Source organism: Phascolarctos cinereus, unplaced genomic scaffold, assembly GCF_003287225.1.
Source record: "Phascolarctos cinereus isolate Bilbo 61053 unplaced genomic scaffold, phaCin_HiC Scaffold_4;HRSCAF=312, whole genome shotgun sequence".
In the NCBI taxonomy this organism is placed as follows: domain Eukaryota; kingdom Metazoa; phylum Chordata; class Mammalia; order Diprotodontia; family Phascolarctidae; genus Phascolarctos; species Phascolarctos cinereus.
The window spans coordinates 76,629,497-76,657,094 of NW_027555847.1; the positions used below are offsets into that span (position 1 = coordinate 76,629,497).

The 27,598-nt window shown below is 35.6% G+C and overlaps 1 protein-coding gene across 1 annotated transcript in view; it reads right to left on the reverse strand.

Annotated features, from left to right (window-relative positions):
* The window catches only part of ABCA13 (ATP binding cassette subfamily A member 13), a 482,687-nt gene that overhangs the window by 20,831 nt on the left and 434,258 nt on the right, over window positions 1-27,598 (reverse strand). The window contains 2 exon segments of the mRNA XM_078151686.1: window positions 18,027-18,119; window positions 20,767-20,870. Of these exon segments, the coding sequence (XP_078007812.1) occupies window positions 18,027-18,119; window positions 20,767-20,870 (197 nt within the window).

A 27,598-nucleotide genomic window follows, 5' to 3' on the forward strand; every position in this document is an offset into this window, starting at 1 on the left:
TTAAATGGCATACCAAACATCACAGAGTAAGTCAGTGACAGAGTTCATACTAGAACTCAGGTCTTCTGACTCTTAGATTAGCCTGTTCCATTTTATAATGATCACACTATAGTTTAGTGCCTCTGATTCTGATAAACCCACAAAAGTCTAAGATTAATCTAGAAAGATTCAGAATATGTTAGGCAGTTTGATAGAATAGAGACAGTGCTATATTTGGAGCCAGAAGCCATGAATTTAAATCCTGGCTCTCCCAGGACTGGTTTGAATTTGTGCCTCAGTTTCTTCATCTCTAAAATAAAAGGATTAAAATAGATTTTCTTTATGAATCTTTAATGATTCCAAATCCTAGAGCGGAGAAAAACTAGGATAGACTAAATTAATCTTGAAGTTTGGTACCTAATTATCCCTAGATGCCTCTTCATCATCATCATCATCATCGTCATCATCATCATCATCATCATCATCATCACATAGAGGAAATAGACAAAACCTATGTGCTGTGAATTGAGATGGGGGTGGGAACATCTGCTCTCCCCTTCCAACATTTGAAAGTAATCTTACAGGACTATTTCAGAATATTTCCAGTGATGGTGAGTCCACTACCAAATGTAGTAGTAATAATTTACATTTTAATATAAGCTTATATTTGTTGGGCAATATTTAAACTTGTTTATATTACTTTTTTAAATAGCTTTATTTGCTAGAAAGTTCTCCCTTATAATAAGTAAAAATTCTGCCTCCCAATAAATTCCAGACATTGAGCCCAGGGGCCAATATATAGCACAACTCAAAATAAATCTAATTCCCTTTTCCTGTTTCAATATGATTCTAAAGAACCTCATCAAAATAAAAAAAATGCCTTTTTAGGCCTTTTCCCAAAAAAATTCCAAAAAGGATAAGAATCAAGTATTTGAGCTATTTAAAGGGGTGGGAGAGGTAGGAGAAGTAAAAAAAAAATAGAAGGATATAATCTCCTCTTGCTTAAGTATAAATGGTTAAGCATCTGGGAGCTGGCAATTATGAACAAACATTTCCAATAACCTGAATTCTCAAATTCTAGATATTCAGTTCATCAAATGAAAAACCCAGAAGGATTTCTTGAGAGACTATGTGATCCTTAAACTTTCCTGGAGTAATTACATTGGGTCAACATTAATCCCATCCAAATGCATGAAGTCATAGAAATAAATGAGATGACAAATTACTACCATCAGTTGGGTAAGCAATGTTAAAAAAAAAAAAAGCAAGATTAACTGATTTTTTTCCTCTTAATTCACTATTCTTTTATTATGAAGAACATATCCAACATTGAATTCCAAGTCAGAAGATTTGGGTTCTAGTTTCAGATCTTCTATTAACTAGAGGAGTTTGAACAAATAACTTCAGTTTTCTGTGCCTCAAGTTCCTTCTCTGTCAAATGAGGGGGTTCACTTAAGTTATTTCTAGGGTTGATCAGCTTTTGAATTCTACAATGCCTTTGATTACTCAAGAAAGTCACATTACATGGTACTTAAATGGAACTCCCTAGTGATAAAAATGAAATTGCTGTGTTCAGCAGGTTTTGTATATAGATAGGTAGAAAGACACCTAGATAAATACAGACACATATACAAACACATAATCTTCCATACAGATGTAAATATGTAAATGAGCTAATAATAATGATTTCATTTTCAAAGGAGCCAAATTATCCCATGGTAGAGTTCCCTATTCCAAGACTTCATCTTCCTAGTCTAGCTACATGAATACTTAATTAGAACAGCTACCTACCTTGCAATTTATTTCTCTTTTTTGTGGTAAAAATTGTAAATGTTGTTTATTTGCAAATATTCATGTTATAATCTCCTTTGAAAAATAAAGTCCAAGAGCATGGAATTCATTATTTTTCAATAAAATCTACATAAATCAGGGCTTTCTAAAAAGTGACAAACAAAAGGACTTGACGAAATGATATTCTTTGGCATTTTATTATCTTTTCTTTTGGAATCATCATTTTTCATGCTGGCACCAGTATAAAAATTCTCTGTAGGTTGTGTGGCAATCAATTAATGCTTTTTTACACGTATTTTTTCTCTCCTTAGCCAAACCAGCTAGGACATTTTAATCATGTGTTTTGTATTAAAAAATTATGGTTTTTATTGGCTTGCTGATACTTATTCCCAGGCTTTAGGTTTTTGCTGAGGTGAGTTCCAAAAGCATCATACAGCTGCTGCCACCAGCTGCTGCTGCTTCCTTCCAGGTGACTTCCTAATGTGTCTGCAGTCTGCTGATAGACATCAAGGTTATGACAACATTGCCCAGATGATAACACTGATGAGGGAGAATGGAGTCTCTCTTTCCTTGGAATAATCACAGCTTTCCCAAAATACATTTTGCTTGGTCTCGGGGAACACGTGTCACCCTTATCTACAGCAATGGACCGGATAGTCAGAAGATGGCAGTTGGTTTCCCATCTCTCACACTTCCTCCTGGATGGCTTTAGGCAAGTCCCTCCACTTCGATGAGCCTCAATTTCCTCATTTTCAAACAGTGGAGATAATAAGTGGATTCTATTCATCAAATAGTCTTTAAGTGCCTACTAAGTGCAGAGCACTGTGGAAGGTACGAGGGATAAAAAGACAAAAAGTCAACTGTCCTCCCATGCCCCTTTAGGACTTCACATTCTTATGGAACTGGGAAGGCTATAATTTATGCATAAATAACTAAACTTGAAAGTAGACACTAGACACTTTCAGTATACAGAGAACATTAAAAACTGAGATATTGTGGAAAAGTCGCAGCTTCATGGAAGAAGGAGATGGCCTTCCTTAAAAGACCTGGGGTCTATTTTTTAAAGGAAGCTGGGGGTTTTAAGAGGGAAGGGTGAGAAAAAGGTCTATTCCAGATATTGGGGACAGCTGGTGTAAAGGAATGGCTTAGTAAATGAAATGTTGGCTTGGGTGGGAGGAACATAGTCCAATTTGTCTGGAAGGTAGAAGAGTTGTGTGAACTAAGCTGGAGAGGAAAGCTCCAGTCAGATAGGGAAGGGCTTTGAATGACAAACAGAAATTTGCATTTTATTCCAGGGGCAGTAGAAAGCCAAGATTTTTGAGAATGGGAGCAACATGGTTGGGCATGTTGTGTAGAGGCATTAGTTTGGCAACCAGGTGGCTAATGATTGAACTGCCCATTTCAGATGATTAATAGGATCATACATATAGATGTAGCAGGGATCTTAGACTAGGCCATCGAGTCAGACTCCATCACTTTACCATAAGAAAACTGAGACAGTGACTTACCCAGGATCTCAGAGCTGTGTCTCAGGTATGAATTAAACTATGGTTTTTGGATTCCAAATCCTTCAGTCTATCCATTTATACCTCTTAACTCCCTCACACTAGTGTTTTGAGACAAAAAAAAAATGCTTTGTAACCCTTAAAGCATTATTTTAAAATGATTTATTATTATTCACAGAGGCAACAGGACACGATGGATAAAGAGCTTGCCTTGAATTGGTAACACCTGGATTCAAAAGTGATCCATGCTGGTTTTGTGACTCCCAGAAAATCAGGCAACTTTGCAGTGCCTCCAGGCAATTCTGTATGATTATAAATTATAGAATAGATGCAAATCTGCATCAGTGGAGGGAGATTCCTTACCAGGAGCTACCAACTACATTGCAATCATAAATACATCATTGACCTCATTTATAGATTCAGAGATAGCAATCAATCAACAAACATTTATTAAGCACCTACTATGTTCCAGGCCCTGAACTGACCACTGGGTCAAAAAATAGACCCTATCCTCCAGGACCTTACAGTCTAGTTAGGGAGACAATGCATAACCAAATACATAAATCTATATGCAGGATAAATAGGAAATAATTAGCATATGGAAGGCTCTAGAATTGAGAAATGTTGGAAAGGACTTCCTGTAAAAGATGGGATTTTAGTTGCTACTTAAAAAGAAGCTAAAGAAGGCAATGCACAGAGATGATGAGGGAAATCATTCTGTATGGGCAACAGAGAAAATAGAATTGTGGCCACAAATGTTAAGTTCTGTTTTCATCTCTCTCATTTGCTTTCTGTGAACTTGGACATCACCTTTCTGAGTCTTAATTTCCCCATCTACAGAATAGGAATGGCACTTGCACTATTTACCTTGCAGGGTTATTATGAGGAATGAGTTTTATGAATTGTCCAGTACTCTATGAACATGAACTTGGAACAGTAGCAGCAACAGTGATAATATTTAGCAATAGTAGTACTCTAATGAATATATGATCATGTCAATATGGATATTCCTTCATTGGTCCATAAAGCAACCCTTCCTTATCTTCAAATTTGCTACATTGTGCACTGGACAGAGTCCCAGGCTGGTGATCAGAAAGACTCTTCTTCCTGAGTTCAAATCCGTCCTCAGACACTTATAAGCTGTGTGACCCTGGGCAAGTCATTTCACCTTGTTTGCCTCAGTTTCCTCATCTATAAAATGAGTTGGAGAAGAAAATGGAAAATTACTCCAGTATATTTGTCAAGAGAACCCCAAACGGAGTCATGAATAGTCAGATACAAATGAAAAATGACTAAACAACAACCTTCCCTATTAGATGTTTTTCCAATTCAATGATTCAGAGGCATCTCGAACTCAACATATCCAGAATGTAAATTTTCCTCCTCTTGACCCTGCAGTAAGGATGCTATTCTTCTAAACTTTATTTATTCAACTGAAGGCACCACCATTGTTCCAGTTACTAAGGTTGGTAACTTTTCAATCATCAATTACTCTTCTCTCTCATTTTTATATACAAACAGATGCTAAGTCTTATCGATTCTACCCACACATCATTTGCATTCATCTCATGCTCTCTACTCACATGGGCAGTAGGTCAGGCTTTCATAACCTCCTGCCTAGACTACTAAATAGTTTCCTAATTAGATTCTCAGTTCCTGGTCTCTCTCCTTTCCAACATATCTTTGATAAAGATGTCAAAATAACCTTCTTTAAACACTCATCTGAATGTGTTTTTCCCATCTTCCTTGGCTCCCTCTTACCTCATAATAAAGGACAAATTCTTCAGCTTTACAAGTAAAGCTTCTCGATCTGGATCCACACTACTTTTCTAGGATTAATATACACTACTCCCTACATGAACTTTATGTTCCTCACAAAATGCCCTACTTTCTGTTTTCCAAAATCAATACTTAGTCCCTATATCAATGCCTTTGGAAATCTTGTTGCTTAAGCTTAACAAGCATGATCTTCTCACATCTACATCATAGGATCTCTAGCTTGCTCTAGGGCTCAGCTCATATGCCATTTCATATAGGAAGCCTTTCTCAATTCCCTCCCTTAGTTGTTAACACTCTTTCCCTCAAATCTGTTTACTTTCAGCGTGTAAGCACTAGAGTTTAACTTTCATGCAATTGAATATAAGCTTCTTTCTTTCTTCCTTCTTTCCTCTTTCACTTCTTCCTTCTTTCCTTCCCTTCATTTCTTCTCAATCAATGATTGTTGGTTTGCTTTAACCTTTTGTTTCTGCTCATCTATTAGGGCAATATGTAAACAGTCTACTAGGCATAATAAATCTTGAAGTAAAAAAAAGATATCTAGATAAAACAGATATTCATCTCTCCTCTTGAATATATTGTTACTTTTTTCATAATGCTATAAATATGTATTGAGTAACTGAGCTTGCCATAATGTAATTATAAGATCTATCTTAGCATTATTATTTTAGAATTTCATTCCATCAAGTTTAATGAAGCAGTTAATTATTAGGACCTGTCTTTCCATGGAAAGATTGCTCTCTAGAAGACTAATAACATATATGTTAACATGAAAGCCTTTGTTTCTTTTAGTATGCCTCTTAACTCACATTTACCAATGTATGTCCTTTAATTTGAAATAGGATAACTGAGAATTCTTTCTCTTTAAAGATCAAAGGCCAGCATGCTTCAGTGTAGCCCCAGAGAAATGGAGAAACACATCACCAGGTCTCAGCACAAGTCAGACACCACCACTAGGACACCAGCTTAGCATCAGGTAAGCTGCCAGACCCCTACAGCCTCCAGCATTGCCAGCCACCTCACTCCTTAGCACAGCACTAGACACAAGAGTCCCCCAAGGGGTCTTAGGGCAACACCAGCGGGGCACCAAGTAAATAGGCAGGGCCTACAGCCACTGGCACAAGAAGCCTGAGACAATGATCCTTCCACCCTGGGTGCAGAGCTCAGATATAAAGAAAGGAAAAAGGTCAAAAAAAGGAAAAATTTTAAAAAGGTCAAAAAAAAAAAAAGAATCTGACCATAGAAGGTTATTATGGTGACAGGAAAGACCAAGACACAAACTCAGAAGAGGAAACAATATCAAAATACCTATAGTCAGAACCCCAAAGAAAAGTAGGAAATGGTCTTAAGCCCAGAAAGAATTCATGGAAGAGCTCAAAAAAGAGTTTAAAAATCATATAGACAGGTAGAAGAAAAAAAAATGGAAAAGCAATGAGAGTGATGCAAGAGGATTATGAAGAAAGTTAACAGCTTACAAAACTGCTTCAAAATTAGAATTGGACAAATGGAAAAGGAGACACAAAAATCCACTGAAGAAAACAAATCTGTAAAGAGTGCAAGTGACCAAATGGAAAAGAAAGCACAAAAGCTAATTGAGGAAAGCAATACCTTAAAAGTTAGAACTGGGCAAGTGGAAGCTAATGACTCTAGTGAGACACCAAAAATCAATCAAACAAATTCAAAAGAATGAAAAATGGAAGAAAAGGTAAAATACCTCACAGAAAAAAAAAAAACAAACAAGAAATCTGGAAAATAGATTCAGGAGAAATAATATCAGAATCATTTGACTACCTGAAAGTCATAACCAAAAGAAGGACCTGGACAGTATCTCTCAAAATTATCAAGGAAAACTGATGTCCTGGAACCAGAGATCAAAATAGGTATTGAAAGAATCCACTGATAACCTCAGGAAAAAGATCACAAAATAAAAACTCCAAAGAACATGATAGATAAATTTCAGAACTATCAGGTCAAGGAAAAAATACTACAAGAGGCCAGAAAGAAACAATTCAAGTATCAGGGAGTCACAATCAGGATTACACAAGACTTGGCAACTGCAACATTAAAGAACTGGAGGTCATAGAACATAATGTTCTAGAAGGCAAAAGACCTAAGACTATAACCAAGAATCACTTACCCAGCAAAATTAAGCATAATACACCAAGGGAAAAAATGATCGTTTGATGAAATAGAAGGATCTCAAACTTTCATAAGAAGACCAGAATTAAACATAAATTTGACCTCCAATGTCAAGAACCAAGAGAAGCATAAACAGGTAAAATGGAACAAGAAAGCTTAAGGGATTCAATAGAGCTAAACTATTTACATCCCTACATGGGAAGATAATACTTGTAATTCTGAAAAATTATATCACAAATAGTACAGCTAGAAGGAATGTACATAGACAGAGGATACAGGTATAAGGTGATTTTGAGGAAATGATATAAAAAAATTAAGGAATGAGAAAGAGGAGTACAAAGGGTGCAGAAGGAATGGATAGGTAGAATGGGGTAAATCGTTTCATATGAAGAGGCACAAAAGACCTATCACAGTGACCCATCCTCACATATGATCAATGCTTTAAACTGTTTTACTATTCCCACCATCTGGATTTATTGATATTAAACTATTTGGCTTGATTAGTACTATCCTTTATATCATTGCTTGCATTAATTTCTTCTAGTAGGACTTTGACCTCATCATCCATAGAGACCATGTCCCTTATACATATAATACATAATAGCTTAGTTTACATTTATAAGTAGATTTCACATTATGTAAAAAGCCTATATATGTGTGTATGCATATATGTATACATTATCATTACCACCTTTTATTCTCCTCAGAACCATGTAGATAGAAGAATATATGGGCACTAGAGACAATATTTTCTGCTGGTTGAAAGGACATAGAGTTTATTTCTGACTAGAAGATTTGGGGTAGATTTTTTTGTAGTAGCTAACATGAGCTAGAATTTTAAAAAAAAGAATAGGATTTTAATATTCAGGTAGAAGGCAAGAAATAACGAGTCATTCTGGACATAGGAAACAGCAAGAACAAAGCCATGGGAGAGAAATACCTGAGATTAATTGGAGGTGTTGTTGTAACAGGAGCAATCCACGATGAGTAGAAGTATGATATAGAGCTTCAAAGATAGGTTAGAACCAGATGTTGAGGGCTACAAATGTCATGCTTGAAAATTTCTAGTTTATTTAAAATGAAATAGAAAGTCACTGAAGATACTTGAGAAATATAGTGATGTGATCAGATATGTTTAATAGAAAGGATAATTTTACGATGGTATGAAGAAGACACAATGTGGTCAAGTGGAAAGAGGATTAGGATTATATGATCCTGTAACAGAATTGAAACAGAATTTAGGAAGTATCTATTACAACCACCCTCATTTTACAGTTGAAGAAACTGATGCCTGGAGATATTAGGTAACTTGTTTAAGCCTGCATAAATAATAAACAGAAGCAGAAGGATTTGTGCACCATGCCTCCAACTCTAAACATTTATAAGATTATATAGAATGGTAAATATTATCTCAATAATTTTAAAAGAAGGAGAAAGTCAGGAATCTGCTAAACTATAGGGTTTCCAGTTTCATTTTAATTCCTGGGAAAATTCTAGAAAACATGGGATAGTTTGTGAACTCTTAGAATAGGAAGCAAACAGCCAGTATAGCTCCACCAAGAATGAATCATACCAAAGCAACCTTATTTTCTTTTTGGACAGGATTACTAGACTGTTAGATCGGGGACATGTTTTGGACACAGCTTGTCTTGATTTTAGCAAAGTGCTTGGCAAAGTCTTCCATGTTGTGCTTGTAAGAATCAGAGAGACATTTGGGCTAGATGTTATTATAATTAGGTGGATTCTAAATTGGTTGAATGGTTAGATCCAAAGCATACTCATTAATTTTCAGATGTCAGGTTGGAAGGCAATCTCCGGTAGAATGCCCCAGGGATCTTGTGCATAGCCTCAAAATGTTTTAAACATTTTTTTTCAGTTTCTAACATTTTTTGGCTATATAGATGGCATGCTTGTCAAGTCAGATAACAGAAATCTGGAAGGGGTAGTTAACAAACTAGATAATTAAGCAGTATCCAAAATGATCTTGGCAGAATTCAACATTAAACCCCATCTAATAAGATGACACTTAGTTGTGATGAATAAATTCTTACACTTCAGCTCAAAAAAATCAACAAAACAAATAACAGATGGGATAGAGATGACTAAAAAGTGATTGATAAAGATTTGGAGGTTTTAGTGAACTAGGATAATATCTAAAGTTCTCAGTTTAGATTTTAAAGTCTTTCCTGAGCTTGCCCCAAATTATCTTTCCAAACTCATCATACATTTACTTGTTCTCTTTGCGCTTTGAAATCTAGCCAAACTGACCACCTCTTTGTTTCTTAGACAAGATACTCCATTTGCCATCTGCCATCTGTCTTTGTATCGGCCATCCTACATGCCTAACATGCATTCCGTTCTCCACCTCATGGTATCCCTCTTTTCCTATCAAGACATAACTTAAATACTACCTTCTACATCAAGCCTTTCATGAGCCCCCTCCAACTGCTAGTGTAGTACCTCCCAAATTACCTTATATTTAAATACTCTTCATGAATTCTCTTTATAATTAAATATTTGTGTATGTGTGTATATATAAATATATGTGTGTATGTACATATATATGTGTGTATATACACATATACATCATAATAAGGAAATCAACAAATATATGTTGATTTTATATACATATTTGTTGATGTGTGTGTGTATTTGTTGATTTCCCCATAATGATATAAGTTCCTTACAACTAGGGATATTTTCACCCGTTGCATTTGTATCCCCAGTGCCCAATACAGAATCTGACATAGTCTGAACTTAATAAATGCTTACTGAATAACTCAATGTAAGTAAACAATGTGAAACAGCAGCTAAGAAAACTAATACAATCTTTGAAACGAATGCATTAAGATGAGTATAGGGGCAGCCAGGTAGTGCAGAGGATAGAGTACTGGGACTGGAATCAAGAAGACATAAGTTTAAATCCTGCCTCAGAAGCTTATATGACCCTCCACAATTCACCTCACCTTTTCTATCTTAGTTTCCTCATCTGTAAAAGGAGCTTGGAAAGGAAATGGCAAACTACTCCAACATTCTTGCCAAGAAAACCCCAAATGAGGTCACAGAGTAAGACATGACTAAAATGACTGAACAATGAAGAAGAAAAGTATAGTGGCTAGGGCTAGGGAGATGAGCATCAGTTGAAGGAATGAGATATCTCAAGGAGAGAAAACATAGCAAAGAAAGTGTGAGGGGAAGACCATGATAACCACCTTCAAGTAGGATGGGAGAATCATAAATTTATGACTGGGAGGATCATTAAAGGTCATCTGGTACAACCACTTTGTTATTTAGTGGTGAGGAAATGAAGGCCCTGGGTAGTTGCCACTTGTCCAAGATCACACAAGTAGCAAGTGCCAGCACCATGATCCAAACCTAGATACTCTGATTCCAAGTCCAGAGCTCTGCTCTGAACCACGCTCCACTTCTATCTGAAGGGCCGTTATATAAAAGAGACATCTTCTTTGTGGCCCAAGGGTACAAAACTCAGAGCAATGTAAGGAAGTAACAAACAGGCAAATTTCAGCTTGGTGTGAGGAAAATCCCAGAAGAGATATCCTAAAGTGTAATTGGCTGCTACAGGAGATAGTTGCTTCCCCCTCACTAGAAGATGTCAAACAAGGCATCATTGACTACATGCCTACTAATTGGGAATGTTTTAAATATAACTCTTATTCAGTAATGAGTTTGACTAAATGGCCTCCATGGTCCCTTCAAACTCTGAAATTTATGATTCTGTATTTCAAGTCATTCAGACCCTTTGTAAATGAGTGTCCTTTAGGAAGTCACTTTTGCTCTCTAACCCCTATTTGCTCATCTGTAATCTAGGGATAAATACTATAGAGCTTACATTTACTTCACATGGTTGTTATAGAAATTTATTCAAAGTGACCAGTGAGCTTCACTTGCCAAATCTAGCAGTCTTTTCTCAGTCCTCCTTCCTGATCTCTCTGCAACATTTAACACTGTTGACCACTCTCTCCTCCTGAACACTCTCCACAAAGTATCTTTTCTTAGAGTTATTTTCCTGATTTTCTAGAATAATATAAAAATATCTTTGCCATTTAAGGCCTTTCAAAACCTAGCTCTAATTGACCACTGCAAGGTTATTACACATTGCTCCTACACAATCTATACTGTATCTGAATTAGTTCGTTAACTCTTTCTCATGAATAACTTTCTATTTTCCACCTCCTGGCCTTTGCAGAAGTTGTCCCCACTCCACAGTAACACTCAAATTCTCTCAGAGTTCTAGGGGAAATAAATTCTTCCTCTTCAATGCCATTTCTCTTGAATACTTTTATTTGATGTGTTTTCCACTCAAAGATAATAAACCTACAGAAGGACTAATGTTTATACAAAAAGCTACTCACAATAATGATACTTTTAGATCTTAAACATAGTGATCTACTTAACACAAATGCAAAATAAACATCATAGCTATCACTATATTAAATTCAAGGCATAAATGATAAATACATCACAACATACACATAAACCTTATTTACACTCTCCTATCAATTCACTCAGTAGCCAGGGTGAAGAGTGATCACACCTTTACAGGAACCTGGCAGGGAAGCACATGAGGAAGAAAAACCTATGTAGTCAAGGTAAATCACAATTCTGATCTACAGGCTTGGGTGTTGATGGTCCATTCACATAGATCAGTACCATACAAAACTGCTTCTTTACTAACTGTTTGACTGTTGGTCCTCACCAGTCTTGATCGGGCCAAAACCTTTTCTCTTCTCTACTCAAATAAAGTTTTTACGAGTGCTTTCAATTTGTTCTCCCCTTTAAGAATGTATTTAGAAAGTATTGCTTCTTAATATGAATATCAGTTCTCTTTAAGCCAGGGAACTGCAAAGCTCATCAAACTGACTATCTTTGATCTATACAGACCAGGCCAGCAAGTTATTCAATCATTCAAATGTTGTAGTTCAACCTGAATAATACAGCTTGTAACAAAATATGCAAGTTGACTCCAAGCCAGGAAAACAAGCTTAGCTATCTTCATCAGGATAGCAACTTTGCTACAAATCCACCCTTGATTTTCCTTTTTAAGCCAGATGGGACAAAAAAGAGCAATAGTTTCTAATGAGAAGTTTCGCCTCTCTCAGACTCTAGGTTGAGATAAAAAAGTAAGGGCTGTCAGGAAGGATCTTGGCCAATGAAGTCGCTTTTCTCTCTCACCAATCAGGAATCACTTAACTGAAGCCTGATGACAGCTTCTGAATGGCATAGTTCCAACAGAATAGTTTAGTGTTTTCTATTCTTTTCAGGTTCGTATATTAGATTCTTCTCTCACAGTACCATACCTAATTCTCTTGCCCTCCAATGGCTTAAGAGCCTACTGACTCTCAGAGACTAATTTTTTATTTAAAAAGCCATAATTCTCTGAATTTTCTGTCAAATTAATGGTCTTTAGAAAAGGGAAAATAATATATTTGTGCAAAAATCTTTATAGCAACTATTTTTTGTGGTGGCTAAGAATTGGAAATTTAGGGGATGCCCATCAATTGGGGAATGGCTGAAGAAGTTGTGGTATGTTATTTTAATGGAATATTATTGGGCTGTAAGAAATTACAAGCAGGGGGCAGCTAGGTGGTACAGTGGATAGAGAACTGGCCCTGAAGTCAGGAGGACCTGAGTTCAAATCCGGCCTCAGACCAAACACTTGACACTTACTAGCTGTGTGACCCTGGGCAAGTCAGTTAACCCCAATTGCCTTAAAAAAATATTTTTTTAAACATTAAAAAAAGAGAGAAATGACAGGCAGAATGATTTCAGAAAAATCTGGAAAGATGTGCATGAACTGATACAAAGTGAAGTGAGCAGAACCAGGAGAACATTGTACACAGTAACAGTAATATCGTACAATGATCAACTGTGAATGGCTTAGTTATTCTCAGCAATACAATGATCCAAGACAATCCCAAAAGATTCATGATGAAAAATGCTATCTACCTCCAGAGAAACAGCTGGTGTTGTCTGAATATGCTGAAATACACTATTTCTTTCTTTCCTTCTTTCTTTTTTTCTCTTTCTTCCTTTCTTGTTCAAGTCTTCTTGCAAAAAAAAAAATGACTAATATGGAAATATTTTTACCTGATTACACATGTATAACCTATATCAGATTGCTTACTGTATTGGGGTAGGGGGAGGGGAGGAGGGAGGGATAGAATTTGGAACTCAAAATTTAACCAAAAAATGAATGTTAAAAATTGTTTTTACATGTAATTGAGGGGAAATAAAATATTATTTAAAGAACTGATAATACTTTTAAATCATACCATAATCTCCAAGTATATGATTTTTCTTGTTTGTAAATTAATCTTCTCTAGCCATAAACCTTTATATGCAAATTTCCTAAAGAGCTTTGCAGCTCTGAAGGAGAGAAAATGGTCCAACATTTTTTGATATTATTGAAACTGTTTATTTACATATTTCTCAAGTTTTTAATAAGTAAAATATCTTTCTCAGCCTCTTTATAACATCAAACGCTTCCAGCACAAGTGAGGCATCATTCTACATTGCTCACAAAGGGATTTCATACTTTATATTCATTTAAGAGTTCATTTTCTGTCCCAAACTTGTCAAACCCTCACTGGAATCTATGTTTCTTCATGAACACATATTGGTAACATATATTAAAATTATTTTCCTATTTCTTTTAGACATCAAGGTGATCATATAAGAAGAGCAAAGTCTTATACCCCTTCACAATCAATAAAAATCTGTACCTTTACATGTAAAAATTTTTTAAAAAGGCAAGTTATTTCCTTATCATTAAACTGCTACCTATGAAAAGCCTTAAAGGGACAACTTACATTCCATCATTTCTTCCTCATAGCTAAGTTGTTGATTCCTTACCTTCCACTCAAGCTCAGCTTAAGTGCCACCTCCTATAAAAACCCTTTCCTGATTCCCCAGATACCTTGTACATATTTTGTACTTATTGTTTGTTTATTTACAGGTGAATATAGTATATCCCTTCTAGAATGTAAAATTCTTGAAAGCAGGAAATATTTCACTTTTGGCTTTGAAGCTCCAATGCCTATAATAGTGCCTGTCACATGACAGGTTTAATAAAAGCTTCTTAGGGGCAGCTAGGTGGTGCAGTGGATAGAACTCTGGCCTTGGAGTCAGGAAGACCTAAGTTCAAATCTAGCCTCCAACACTTGACACTTACTAGCTGCGTGACCCTAGGCAAGTCACTTAACCCCGATTGCCTTACAAAAAAAAATAAATAAATAAATAAAATAAAAGCTTCTTAGTTAATTGAATAAGCATCCATGCATCTATGTATGGATATATAATATTTTGAAAAAAGTAAAACTCTTAAACGTGTCTTTGATTATTGTGATTATGACTAGGTACTGGAATGGGGAGAAACTGGATAAGTTATAAAACCATTGCCATAGGTCTATGTCAGTTGTCCCTAAACTTTTTGGATTGTATCTCCCATCAACTATACATATATACACACATGTATACATACATATGTGTGTATGTGCATTACTATAATGATAATTATATTTCATATGAAACAAAAAAGAAAATAAACAGAAATAAAGAGAAAATAATTTTAAAAGAGCAATTTATTTGTAAATGGTACAAATAACTTTGCTCTCAGTAAAATTTTATTTGAAGGATATTTCATAATATATCATGATGATATTTTAGTTACACAATATGTTCTGTTATTTCTAAAATCTTGATTTAACACTTTGTAACCAAGTGATTTGAAAGTTTGGTACAAAGTTAATTTTATTTTTATATTTATTTTGACAAATGTCATAGCTAGAAAAGAGACTCCCCAAAGACGCATGGATCAAACTGGAAGAAATGCATCATGGTAACTATGCTTACCAAAGCATGATGCTCATTTGCAATCCCATCTGTGGATTATGTGAAATTTTTGTTGAAGTACAACAGTAAATTGTTATCTTCTCAGATGCCAGTCATTTGTTCTTATAAAATAATCAGAGAATGTTGCATTTTTTTTGTTTTTTGAGCAAAATAATTCAAAATCCACTGACGCTATTTGTTAACAATTTTAAGTAGCTTAGAAACTGTTACTCTAAGTCTTAAATGGGCAGATAATGGGTTACATAAATTATCTTCAGCAAAAAATATCACATAACAATTAAAATACTTCCAAGAATGTTTCTTTTGAATAGTGGTTACTTTAAATTCATTATTGAAATATCTTCTTCATCATGTGAAAGGATAGATTAATTATCTACATATGTAATATATTTATATAGATATATAACATATGTGTATATGTTAATGTGTTAAGTAGTATACTACTGATGGCAACTTTTATCACAGAAGAGAACAACCTATTTGGGCCACTCGTATTTTTATGAAAGAATAAACATATATAAATAATTTAAAATTCAATAAATCTTCTAAGCATTTTCCCAAAGAAAAATAGCAAATTGTTGCTTAGTTTGAAAGCCTTCTTTCAATGGTCATGACCCATCACTTTACAAAGGTGGTGAACCAAGGGTCTTGAGAATCATGGGTGCCTTGAGCAGAAATAAAGAAATTCTGGAAAACGGCAGTTTTGGAGGTAAAGATAATATGAGAGAGGTCATACAAATCGTAACTCATCCATATCTACTCATCGCACGTAATTCATTCTGTCCTGTGGAAAACAAAAAAATGGAGGAGGGGAGAGGTAGGATAGCAGGATTCTCACTTGCTATTGCCTTGAAGAGATGCTTGCCATACTCATGATATGGGTGACAGGCAAGAAAGAATATTAGAATATTTTCCCAGCTGCATCTATGAAAATGCTTTGGATGCCCAGGTTGTGGTTAAGTTATAACTGTTCTGAGTGTCTGGTGCTTGGTCCAGAAGGAAAGAAAGCAGAAGGGTTTGCACCTTGTATAGCCACTGAGGGAGAGCTTTAGGAGGCAGGCAGAGTGTAGACTACTGAATGATAATGTGCGATGGAAGTATTTGGATGGTATTGGAGAAAGGCCCCCATGATTTACTATCTTGGAGTGTGGAATACAACCCTATCATTCCCACCCTTTTTTTTTTTTACTGATCACCAGGTAACTGAAGTCATTCCACGTTATGGGGTTACATGTCCCCTGCTTCACAGATCTAGGCAAAAAGTAATGTGTTTCCAATTAGAAGTTGTGTCAATGAGACTAGAAATGAGGGAATATATGAAATAGATATTTCAGTTATAATCTATAAGACTTGACAAATGATGGGCTATCGTGGGAGAAAGGGAAAGGTAAAAAAGAAAAATCCAAGATGATTCTAATTAAGATCTTGATAATAGGGAGACTGGCACAGATAGAGGAAAAATAGAAAGGAGAAGCAGGGTTTGAGAGAAAGGTCATGAGGTAGTGTCTGTTCCTCACACATTTAACTCCATCTTTCATTTCCATGGTTTGACCCCACCTGTCCACATTGCCTGGAATTCATTCTCATTCCCCTACATTTCTGAGAATACTTTACTTCCTTTAAGACTTAACTCAGGTTCCATCTTCTACATGAAGCTTTTCCTAAGCCCCCAGCTGTGACTGTCATTCCTTTCAAAATTGCCTTATATTCATTTTCTGTGGGTTTGTGCATCTGTGTGTGTGTGTGTGTTGTGTGTGTGGTGTGTGTGTGTGTGAAAAAAAGAGGGAGCAAACTTTAGTGGATAGAGACCCAACCCTGAAGCCAGGAAGACCCAGGTCCAAGACTTGCCTGTGACATATTCTGACTGTGTGACCCCAGGCAAGTGACAACCTCTCTGTGCTCTAGGTAACTCTTTACAAGTTGCAGGGCAGGTCTCAAATTACTACATTGGTTAAGGGAGTTTGATCATCTCAGAGTTTCCCCTACCAATGAAATCATATCTCACATAAGTAATCTGCGTATATTTCCATCTACATACTGTCTCCCCCAATAACATATACATTTTTTGAGGCCAGTGTCCTTTCAGTTGGGTTTTTTTTGTTTGTTTGTGTTTTTGCTATTTTTTCAGATCCAATGTCTGGCACCACAAGTGCCTAGCACGTAATAGATATTTAACAAATGTTTCTTGGTTGATTGACTAGTTTCTGGTCATAGCAATACAGGTAAACACAAATGCAAGCCATAAATAGCACAGAATTAAGCTAAACAATAACCATATCAGGAATCAGAAATCAGGATAGAGATCTTCAGGTGTGTGCCCAGTCATGGTCAGAGGGTTGTAAAATAGTTTCCCTATTCATTTTTTGTTTGTTTAGTAATTTTTCAGTGTGATCCCATCTGGGGTTTTATTGGCAAAGATACTAGAGTGGTTTACCATTTCCAGCTCCATCTTGGAGGCAAATAGGGTTAAGTGATTTGCTCAGTCACCCAGCTAGTAAGTATCAGAGGCCAGATTTGAAGTCAAGTCCTTACTCCAGGCCCAGCGCTCTATCCACTATGCCACCTAGCTGCCTCTCCTCTTCGTTACCCCCCCCAAAAAAATTAAGCATTGAAGACTCTCCAGCGACTTATCATTATTGCCTAGTTAACTTGGTAAGGAATGCAGTCTAAGCATCAAGCATCACTGCACTCAGTAATAGTGGGGCTTTCTGAATCCAGCCCAGCGGGGCCTTGCCTCTTCCTTTCTAACTATCCATGCAGAACACAGGCCTTTTGGGACATGTTACTAAACAGAATCAATCGCTCATGGAAAAAACACAAATCTTTCACTCTTGCACTTCAATCCAGACAGAAAAGAGGACAGACAACAGAAATTCCATTGCTTCCTTACACACTTTATCGGTGCTGCTGAAATGGCTTGCAGAATTGAGTAATAGCAGGCTCAATTGTCCAAAAGCATTATACCTGTTTTTAATATGCTGGGGAGAACCGAGACACTTGAAACTGCCATCGACCATGATTGCCAGACGAGTGCAAAGGGCTTCACACTCCTCCATGCTGGGAAAATAAGGAACAAAAACTCATTAAGCAGTTAGGCCGTATTCTCTGTAACCTTGGCTTTGTTCAAAGTATTTTAATTGATCTTTAAATTAGGCTAGAAACAATAGAATACACAAAGAGCTTTGATAATATTTAAGCATGGTTCCAGTATGTTGTGACAGAAAGCAACTGTCAAATGATACAGATGTAGATCTGTAGGAAAATCCTGGGTAGTTGGAACTCTGATATTATGCAATACTGATGAGTAAGAGAAATATTTCCTGACTCTTCCCTTGATGGGTCAAGGCTGGAGGCAGCAAATGAATGGGAGTTCAGAATCATTAAAGTGCTTGTGTAGGGTGTAGCAAATGTGTAAGGAGCAGCTACTCTACAAACAACAGTCCTGGCCTTTGGAGATTTGAACCCACTCGCATACTTCTAGAGGGATTTGAAGGGCTCAGGGTTGCTCCTGTCCTTGTATTCTAATCTCTCCTCCTTCCCTATTTCTCTATGATTTTTTGGTCCTCTTCTTCCTCACATCCAAAGGTTAGGGTGCAGGTCTGGAGAACCCTTCTAGTTTTGATTGTAAGTAGAACTGCCCTGTACATCATGTAAGGAGGAGGTGGTCTGTGTTGTCTGTACAGAGTTGTGAGCTATTTCTTTGGAGAGGGGAGAGTCAGACTCACTCCTGAACAAGTATCTGCTGATATAAAATTTTCCAAGCTTATGCTTAACCTTCCTGTTGTTGTCGTTCCATTGTTTTCAGTTAGGTTCAACTCTTCATGACTTCATTTGAGGTTTTCTTGGCAAAGATACTGGAGCACTTTGCATTCACTTCTCCAGCTCAGTTTACAGATACAGAAACAGAGGCAAACAAGGTTAAGTGACTTGCCTAGGATCACAGAGCTAGTAAATGTCTGAGGCCAGATTTGTCCAGGCTTGGCACTGTAACCACTGTGCCACCTAGCTGCCCTTACCTTTCTATTGGCAGGAATGAATTGTGATGTTTTAAGGAGTGCTCTCTGTTAAGTTCATAAAATCTTGGTTAAGTTTGTCATACTATTCTATGTACTCAAGCAATTTCATAACATCCAGCATTTGTAGTTCATTTGTCACAGAATGGGTTGACAGAAATTATGGAAATTATGAGTGTTAATGGCCATTCAAAATCTATCTTAATGTATGAATATTAAGCATACTACCTGGTACAGTGGGAAAAGTGTTAAGTTGGGAACCGTCAAAAGTGAGTTAAAATCTTATCTTTAGAATATTTGTGTGTTGAGGGGGCATGTCAAGGTAGGGTGGAAATGGCTGAATGATACAATAGAGCTGGACCCTTCTATAGTAGCACTGAATATATAATTGCACTATATGACAAATATTTTAGATCTAACTCAGAAGCATCTGTATTTTCCATTTCAGGTAACCATTGTCAAGTCCTGTCATTTCTACCTTAACAATCTCTCTTATATATCCTATTTTTACCATTCACATAGCATCACCACTCTAGCAAAGGCTCACCACAGCAGGGCTATTGCAAAAGTCTTCTGTGTGGTTTTTCTACCTCAAGTTTCTATACACTTTAATCCATCCCCCCACGCAATTAACCATGTGATTTTCCTACATCCCAAATCACAGCCCCCAACTCAATAAATGCCAGTTGCTCCCTGTTATGTTTGGGATCAATCCCTTCACAACCTTGGTGCTTTCTGTCTTCTGGTCTTCTACACTTTACTGTTCTCCTATAATCCAGCAATACCAGCCTTCTTACAGTTCCTCACACAAGATCCCCTGTCACCGCACTCTATTGTTTCACTGGCTGTTTCCCAAACTTGAAATGCTTGCCCTCCTGTTCTCTGCCATCTGCCTTCCCTGGGCTTCCTTAAAGACAGCTCAAATCCCACCTTCTGCACCTTATACATCTGCAAGAGGCCTTTTCTGCTCTTCCAACACACACTGTTAATGTCTCCTTTCGGAGACTGCTTTCTACATACTCTGACTATAACTTGGATATAGTTGTATGCATGTTGTGATCATAGTAGAATGTGAGCTTCTTGAGCCTAAAGACTGTTTTTGCTTTTCTTTGTAGCCTCAACATTTAGCACAGTGCCTTCCATACAACAAATGTGTCATAAATTTCTGTTGACTGACTGAATTAGTGGGACTTATTTTAAATATACTTAGTACCACCTCTCATCTTAAGCTGCTATTCTAGAATTTGCCCCGATTCTAGAGGCATCTAAGGGATGTGGTATATATAGTGGGAGACTTGGAGGGTGGAAAATATGATTTTGAATCTTACCTCAGAAACTTGTTATCTGTAACCCTGGCGATGGCACTTAACCTCTTTCAGCCTCAATTTATACATCTACGTAATGGGGATAATAATAGCACCTACCTCATCATGTTATTGTGAGGATTGAATAAGATAAGTTATGTAAAAAGCCACATAAAGAAGGCATTATATAAATGCTAGCTATCATTATTATTAGTAGTATCCTATTTATTCTCTCAAAGCACGTGAGCACAAAACACATACACATACACTCACTGCAGCCACAAGAATAACAAAAGCAATAAAACTTTCCTTGGGTCCCTATTGCCAACATAAATGGTAGCTCTTATCATTTTAAAATTTCTCAACTTAATAGTGAAAGTAATACACCTGTGGGAGGTAAGAACTGCAGCACATCCTTCCTGAACTTCCTTCATTATCGTTTTCCAGAGGTATCGCTTAGAGCCAGGATCCATTCCAGAGCTGGGTTCATCCTGAAGGTGAAAATATGGATTTATGAGGCACTTCAAGAAAAAACACAATAATACAAGACCTTAAATACCATAGAGGGTCAAATATATGGACTAAGGTACAGGGGAAAGCTCATCTTCCTAGGAATTGGATAATAAGCTCCTGATCCTACCTCTACTATCACTACCTAGCTAGGAGGCTTATGCAAGTCACTCACTCTCTGTCTCATCTGAAAACGAGGAAATTAGATGAGATTACCTCTATAGTTTCTTCTAGCTTTAATATTCTATAATTATGGTAAAAAATTCTGTGTTACATGACTAATAAAAGGAAAAATGTTACTCTAAGGGGAAAAATTAATTTTTATAACATTAAAATCAAATTATCAGAGATTTTTTAAAAAGGTACAGCTACTCATGGTGGGTAGAATTTCAAGACAGAGGAATCTTTTTTTTAAAAGAACTTTCTCACTACACTGTAAAAATTACAAGCTAATTATACCCTTTGACCCAATAATTTTATTGCTAGAAATATATTTCATAATTATTTATAATTTCTATGTATGATGTCATGATACATATTATCAAAATAATGGAAAATATTATTGGTTCAAAGATTTTCAAAGCAATATCATTTATAACTGCAAATAGCAGAAGCAAAAAGAAATATAACAATAGGAGAATGGTTGAATAAATTCACATTGCAGTTTTTATCTATCAGTGAAGATTCCACTATGATTGCACCATTATATATCACGTTAGCCACTATTATCAACTAATAAGTATTTATTAAGCACCTACTATATTCCAGGTAATGTGCTAATTGCTGGGGATTCAAATACAAGCAAGAAACCATTCACTGCTCTAAAGGAACTTACATTTTAATGGGGGGAGAATTTGGGGGGAAGGGAGCAGAGAAGAATGCTGGAAAGTTGGAGGGGCAAGGAATATAACAATGAGGACTTGGTAAGGAACCTTTCAAAGAACAGGGTGGAGGCCTGAGCCCTGGTAAGGTAAGACAAGAATTCACCTATCAGAGCAAAGGAAATCAGGGCTAGAATCTAAGTTTATAATGAGGTGGTGCTGATCAGAGTAAGGTCATAGTAAGAAGACTACAAAGAAATGAGGTGGAGGCCTATGTTCTCACAAGATATGGAGAAAGTTTGCCAATTGAAGATAAGACATCTGAAGTAGATGATAAGTATTCTTAGACTAGTATAAATTTGCATACTTTTAAGCTCTGAATTGAATTTTCATTATTTTTACTTATTTTATGATGTGATGATCCACATATGGAACTGAAATTTTCTGCCCTTCTAGATTTATTTCTTTGTAACCAAGAATATGATATGGTACTGGAAAAAAAGGTTTTCATCCACTTCTCTTCATAGCAATAACAAAGTCCCTTTTCAGCACTTTTTTTTAATACCAAATTTCCCTTTTTGTTAAATATTTTTGTTAGACTTACAATACTTCATTTTGGTACTACTAAAATGATCCACTATGCTTTATATTTTATTTAATACTTTTTGTAATGAGTTAAATATTTTTATATAAATTTATTATCTAGGCATTATGCTTAATTTTTATATTTTCATAGTACTATCATTAAACTTAATTTTGATATTTTCTCATTAGTAGTACCACTAAGCTTAATTTTGCTTAATTTTGAAATGTTCTCATTAGTAGTACCACTAAGTTTAATTTTGCTTAATTTTGATATTTTCTCATTAGTAGTACCATTAAGCATAACATAATTACCTTGATAATATTACATAATTTTCCAAGTTTGAATTCAGATTTTATGAAATCATCACTGCAACTGCAGTTTTCTGGACTTAGCTTAAGGATGTTATATTTCACAGGAACATGCCATCGCAGACTTAGAGATAGAAAGATCCCTTCAAGCCACAAAAATCCAACCTCCATACTTTACAAATGAGGAAATTAAGTCCACTAGAAAGTAAATGGATTGTGCAAGATAGTCAGAGTAAGAACCAGTATTTGAGATCTCAACTCACATCTCCTGGCTTCAATATCAATATGCCTACCATTGTCCAATAAAATATATAAGCTTCTTTTGTACTAAGTGCATTTCCCATAGTCAACTGACTTGAGTTTTCAGATCTATTCACTTACTCTTGTTTCTTTTCATAGGGAAAATCAATCAATTTACATTTAAGATTATAATGGTTAAATTGGTTATCTATTATACTTTTTTTTAAGTTATTGCCTTTCTTGGAAGAAAATGCATTATTACTAATTTCCTTAATACTAATTATTATCCAACCTTATGCCCCCTAAACACACATCAATAAATGGAATTCTGATATTTAAAAATATTAAATTTATATTTTTTTGTAAAAACTTGACTCCCTGGCTCTTCTCCCTGTTTCAGATAGAAGTTTTTCTGTTGGCCTAATTTCCCCTTCTCCTCTAAAAACTTTTTACTTGGTTCTTTTGTTTTTCTCTAATTATTTAACAGTGTTACCCTAAATCAAAATACTCCTCTCTTCCCTGTTCTTCCATCAAGACTGTTCATGTCAGTCAGTGGTCAATCGAAGCAATACTTCTGTTGTTTTTTATCTCCCTTTAGCTATTACATTGAAATAGTAACTAATTACAGTTGTAAAATATCTATCTATCTATCTATCTATCTATACATATATATATATATATATATATATATAGATTAAAGTATTGAGAGCTTGATAATCCTTGTCTGGCTCTGTTCCCTTATTAGTTTGCAATCTTCCTTCTCTCCCTCCTACCCACACATTCTCCAGTTGAAAAGAAAAACAAAACTATCATTATCAATATAAATAATCAAGTGAAGCAAATTTCCTCATTGATTGTGTCTAAATATATATGTCTTATTCTGCATCCTGAGTCCTTCACCGGGATCCTTATCACAGGTTATTCCTATCCAAGGTTATCCCTAACTCTATAAACCTCCAGAACCAGTCAGTTATCTCACTGATCAGAGTTCTTAATTCTTTCAAAGTTATTTGTCTTTACTATATTATTTGAATTGTATACATTGTTCTGGTTTTATTCACTTCACTCTGAATTAGTTCAGTCAAGTATTCCCAGATTTCTCTAAAACTATCGCCTTCTTATTCCTTACAGCACAACAGTAATGGAGTCTCAGGATCAAAAGATATGAATTTTTAGTCACTTTATTTGTATAATTCTAAATTGTTTTCCAAAATAGTTGTACCAGTTCATAGCTCCACCAAGAATGATTCAGTGTACCTCTCCTTCCACAACCCATCCAAGATTCTACTATTGCCATTTTTGTCATTTTTGCCAGTTGTCAGAGTGTGGGCTGGAACTTCAACAATGTTTTGATTTGCATTTCTCTATTTTTAATCATTTGTATCATTCTTTCATGTGGTTGTAAAGTTTACAAATCTTTTGAGAACTGTTCACACCCTTTGAGCACTTATCTCTTGGGAATGATTACTTCTTGTTCTTCCCCCTCTTCTTCTTCCTCTTCTTTTTCTTGCTCTTCTTCCTCTTCTTCTTTTCTCTGTCTCTCATTTATATGACATATATGTCATGTATATTATACACAACATATTATATATATATATATATATATGTATCTCATATATTATGTATATATAGTGTGCCAAATTCTTTTCAGAGAAATTTAATACAAAGTTTTGTTTATTTGTTTGTTTTCCAATTGACCACTTCCTTTATACTTTGGGTACAAGTACCCTTCTCATTTCACTCTGAATTTGTTACCAGGGCCTGTAGTAGGCAATAAAGCTTCCACTAGCCCCTGTTGCTGTCTCAGCAGCCTAGTGTGGGTTTGGAATGCCTGTTGCACAGTCAAGCATAAGCACTCCTTGTGCGGAGTGCTCCATGTGTTGCTAAACCCTTTTGCCAGTGTCTACAGACCTCTCTGTGACTCTCTATGCTAACCTGAGCTATAAAAAATGACTCACTGTGACTTTTTTTCTTGGATTTCCCCATCAAGATTCAGATTCATGCCTTTTCTATATCTGTTTGGAGGAGTAGTTTTTGTGGGGAGGCGAGTAGGAGAATGCTGTTCTCCTTACAATTACTCTACCATGTTGGCTCTTCTTCTAAAATACATTTCTTAATGTTTAAGTATACCATAGTCCATCATGCATTACTATTCACTTTTGTAAGGGTGTATGTGTTTGTGTGTGTGTGTTCTTAAATGAGTAGGCATTTTTTTTCTCTGTGATAACTTTCTGCTTGGTTGCTTATTAAATCATTTCCTTATAAGCTTGAAACTTGACAATGATATCTCTAGATTATTTGAATTTGTAGAGCACCAATGCTGCTGTCCTAAGATTTAATTTATTCCTTTCTTTGTAATCTATATTTTACTTTCAATATTTCTAAGAATGCTTAAGAATACCTTCCTGAAATTCAAAATTTCCTGAAAAAATCCAAGATTTTTTCTTTGCAGTTTTGGGAAATCTGTTATTCTTAGCATTCTATACCCCTTTTGTCTTAATTTCACTTGAGGCCCTTTCTACTTAGAAAATGTTCTGATTTCTCCCTTCCAGGAGTCCTTCTGATTATCCCTCCTCTAATTTAAAAAAAGCATTCTGGTTTTCAACAAATGTATTATTTTTTCCATACAATACACAAGTTTTCCAAACTATTATTTAGAAATTTCCTTTTCTTTCTGTTTCTTGAGGATCTCATGACTCTTGTGTTTTCACTAGCTTGTCCCCCTTTTTTTGCAATACTGTAATCCATCATCTCTATCTCTTGACTTTCCTGACTTCCTCTAAATCTCTGCTAAAGTCATACATTCTGCAAGAAGTCTTTCTTACTCCATTTTAATCTTGGTGCCTTTCCTCTGAGATTATATCCAGTTCATCCTGTATATATCTTTTTTGTACATAGTTGTTTTCATGTTATCTCCCCATTAGGTTAGGAGTTCCTTGAGAGCAGGGTCTATTTTTTTACCTTTCTTTGTATCCCAGATCATATACACCTGGTATATAATAGGTTCATAGTAAATACTGGTTGACTGAGACTATAAATATAATTCAGATTATTTTACTACATTTATTCATTACACTTTCTGCTTTTCAAATTTCTCTCATGTCTTTTCCCACAGTCTTTTGCCATTCTGTTGTATTTTTGTTATCAATATTTTATTAAGCAAGAGATTCCTGTCATGCATACAAACAATATAGCCTGGAGCAGGGCTTCTTAACCTTGTTTCTACTGGAGACCCCTTTTCTAAGTTCAGCAGCATTTGGGCAGTGTTGCATGGCCTGAGGGCATGCACACTGCAAAGTGCACATGCTTTGTGCTCTGAACCAAGGCTGCAGTGAAGTTGTGCAATGCAACAGGGGCAAGCACTTCCAGAAGCACCTCAGATTCATTAAGCATTTGATTTTTAATTAATTTTGGTTTGTTGCATGTTCAGAAACCTTTTACTGTTGCCAAAATTTTCATGACCTCATATGGGGTCACAACCCACAGTTTAAGAAGCATTGGACTAGAGGGTGAAAAAAAAACTTTGAACTTTAAGCAAAATCATCATAGAGTCAAGTCTCAGCTCTACTATTAACTTTAGTTAGTCTCTGAATTGTAGCCTTATCTGTAAAATATGGATGACAATATTTATATGCCTTACTTTAATGAGTTATTAAAATTTTAATCTGCTAAGTAAAAGCAAGTTATTATTTTATATGAAGCTAAAGATTTCACTAAATACTCCTTCCATAACATTTCCAAATCAGAACAGAAGAATTTAAGATCCAGAAAAATCTCAGAGGCAATTAATCTCATTCATATGTGACTAAGGATCCCCTCTACAATGCCAATAATTGGCATTTTGCCATTGCTAGAAAATGTCTAGTAGAGAGAAAACTAATCAATTCCAGATTAATCCAGTCCATTTCTCAATCACTCTAATTGTTAAGGAAAGTCTTTCCCCCTGTCAAGTCTAAATTTGCTCCTCTATAACGCTTACAAAACAAATTAAATTTAATTCCTCTTCCATGTTTCAAATACTTGAGAACAATTATGTTCCCCCATCTTCTCTCCTGCAAGCTTACCATCACTAGATTCTTCAGCCACTTCTCATATTTAATGGAATGGCTCACATTTGGATTGTAACTTGCTAAAAAATCCCCAGATCTTTTTTCATGTAAACTGGCTAACTGTGCCTCGACTCCTTCTACTTGTGGAGTTTATTCTTTGAACTATACTAATTGTAATATTTAATTTTTCTTTAATAATTAATAAGATTGATACTAATTAATAAACAATAATATATGAGTTGACTTTAACATTTAATAAGACATCACAGCATACAACTGAGCCTCCAGTTTATCAGTGAATAGGGATTAGTCATGTGAAGGAGTAGAAATAAATTTGCTATTAACTCCACTCCCTTCAACAAGTGACTGAATATATTTTATTAAGCCTTTTGAAGACATAACAATTAGATCTGATGCAGAATCCTCAAATCACAAAAAAAAATCATTTATTTGTGTCTCTAGAATTTATAGATTTTCCCGTGTTGAAGATTTAACCCACATACAGCAACCAAAAGAAAAAGTAACTGATAAAACAATTCACATATTAAGTATGAGAACTAAAAGGTTTTATGCAAGATAAATGCAACTATTTTTCCTATCCATTTTAGATAGAAGTCTTTTTATAATTGTATCCCATATTTCCCCAACCTCTTAAATAGAGTATACTTAACTCTTTCTTTGACTTAGGGCAATAATGATGCACAA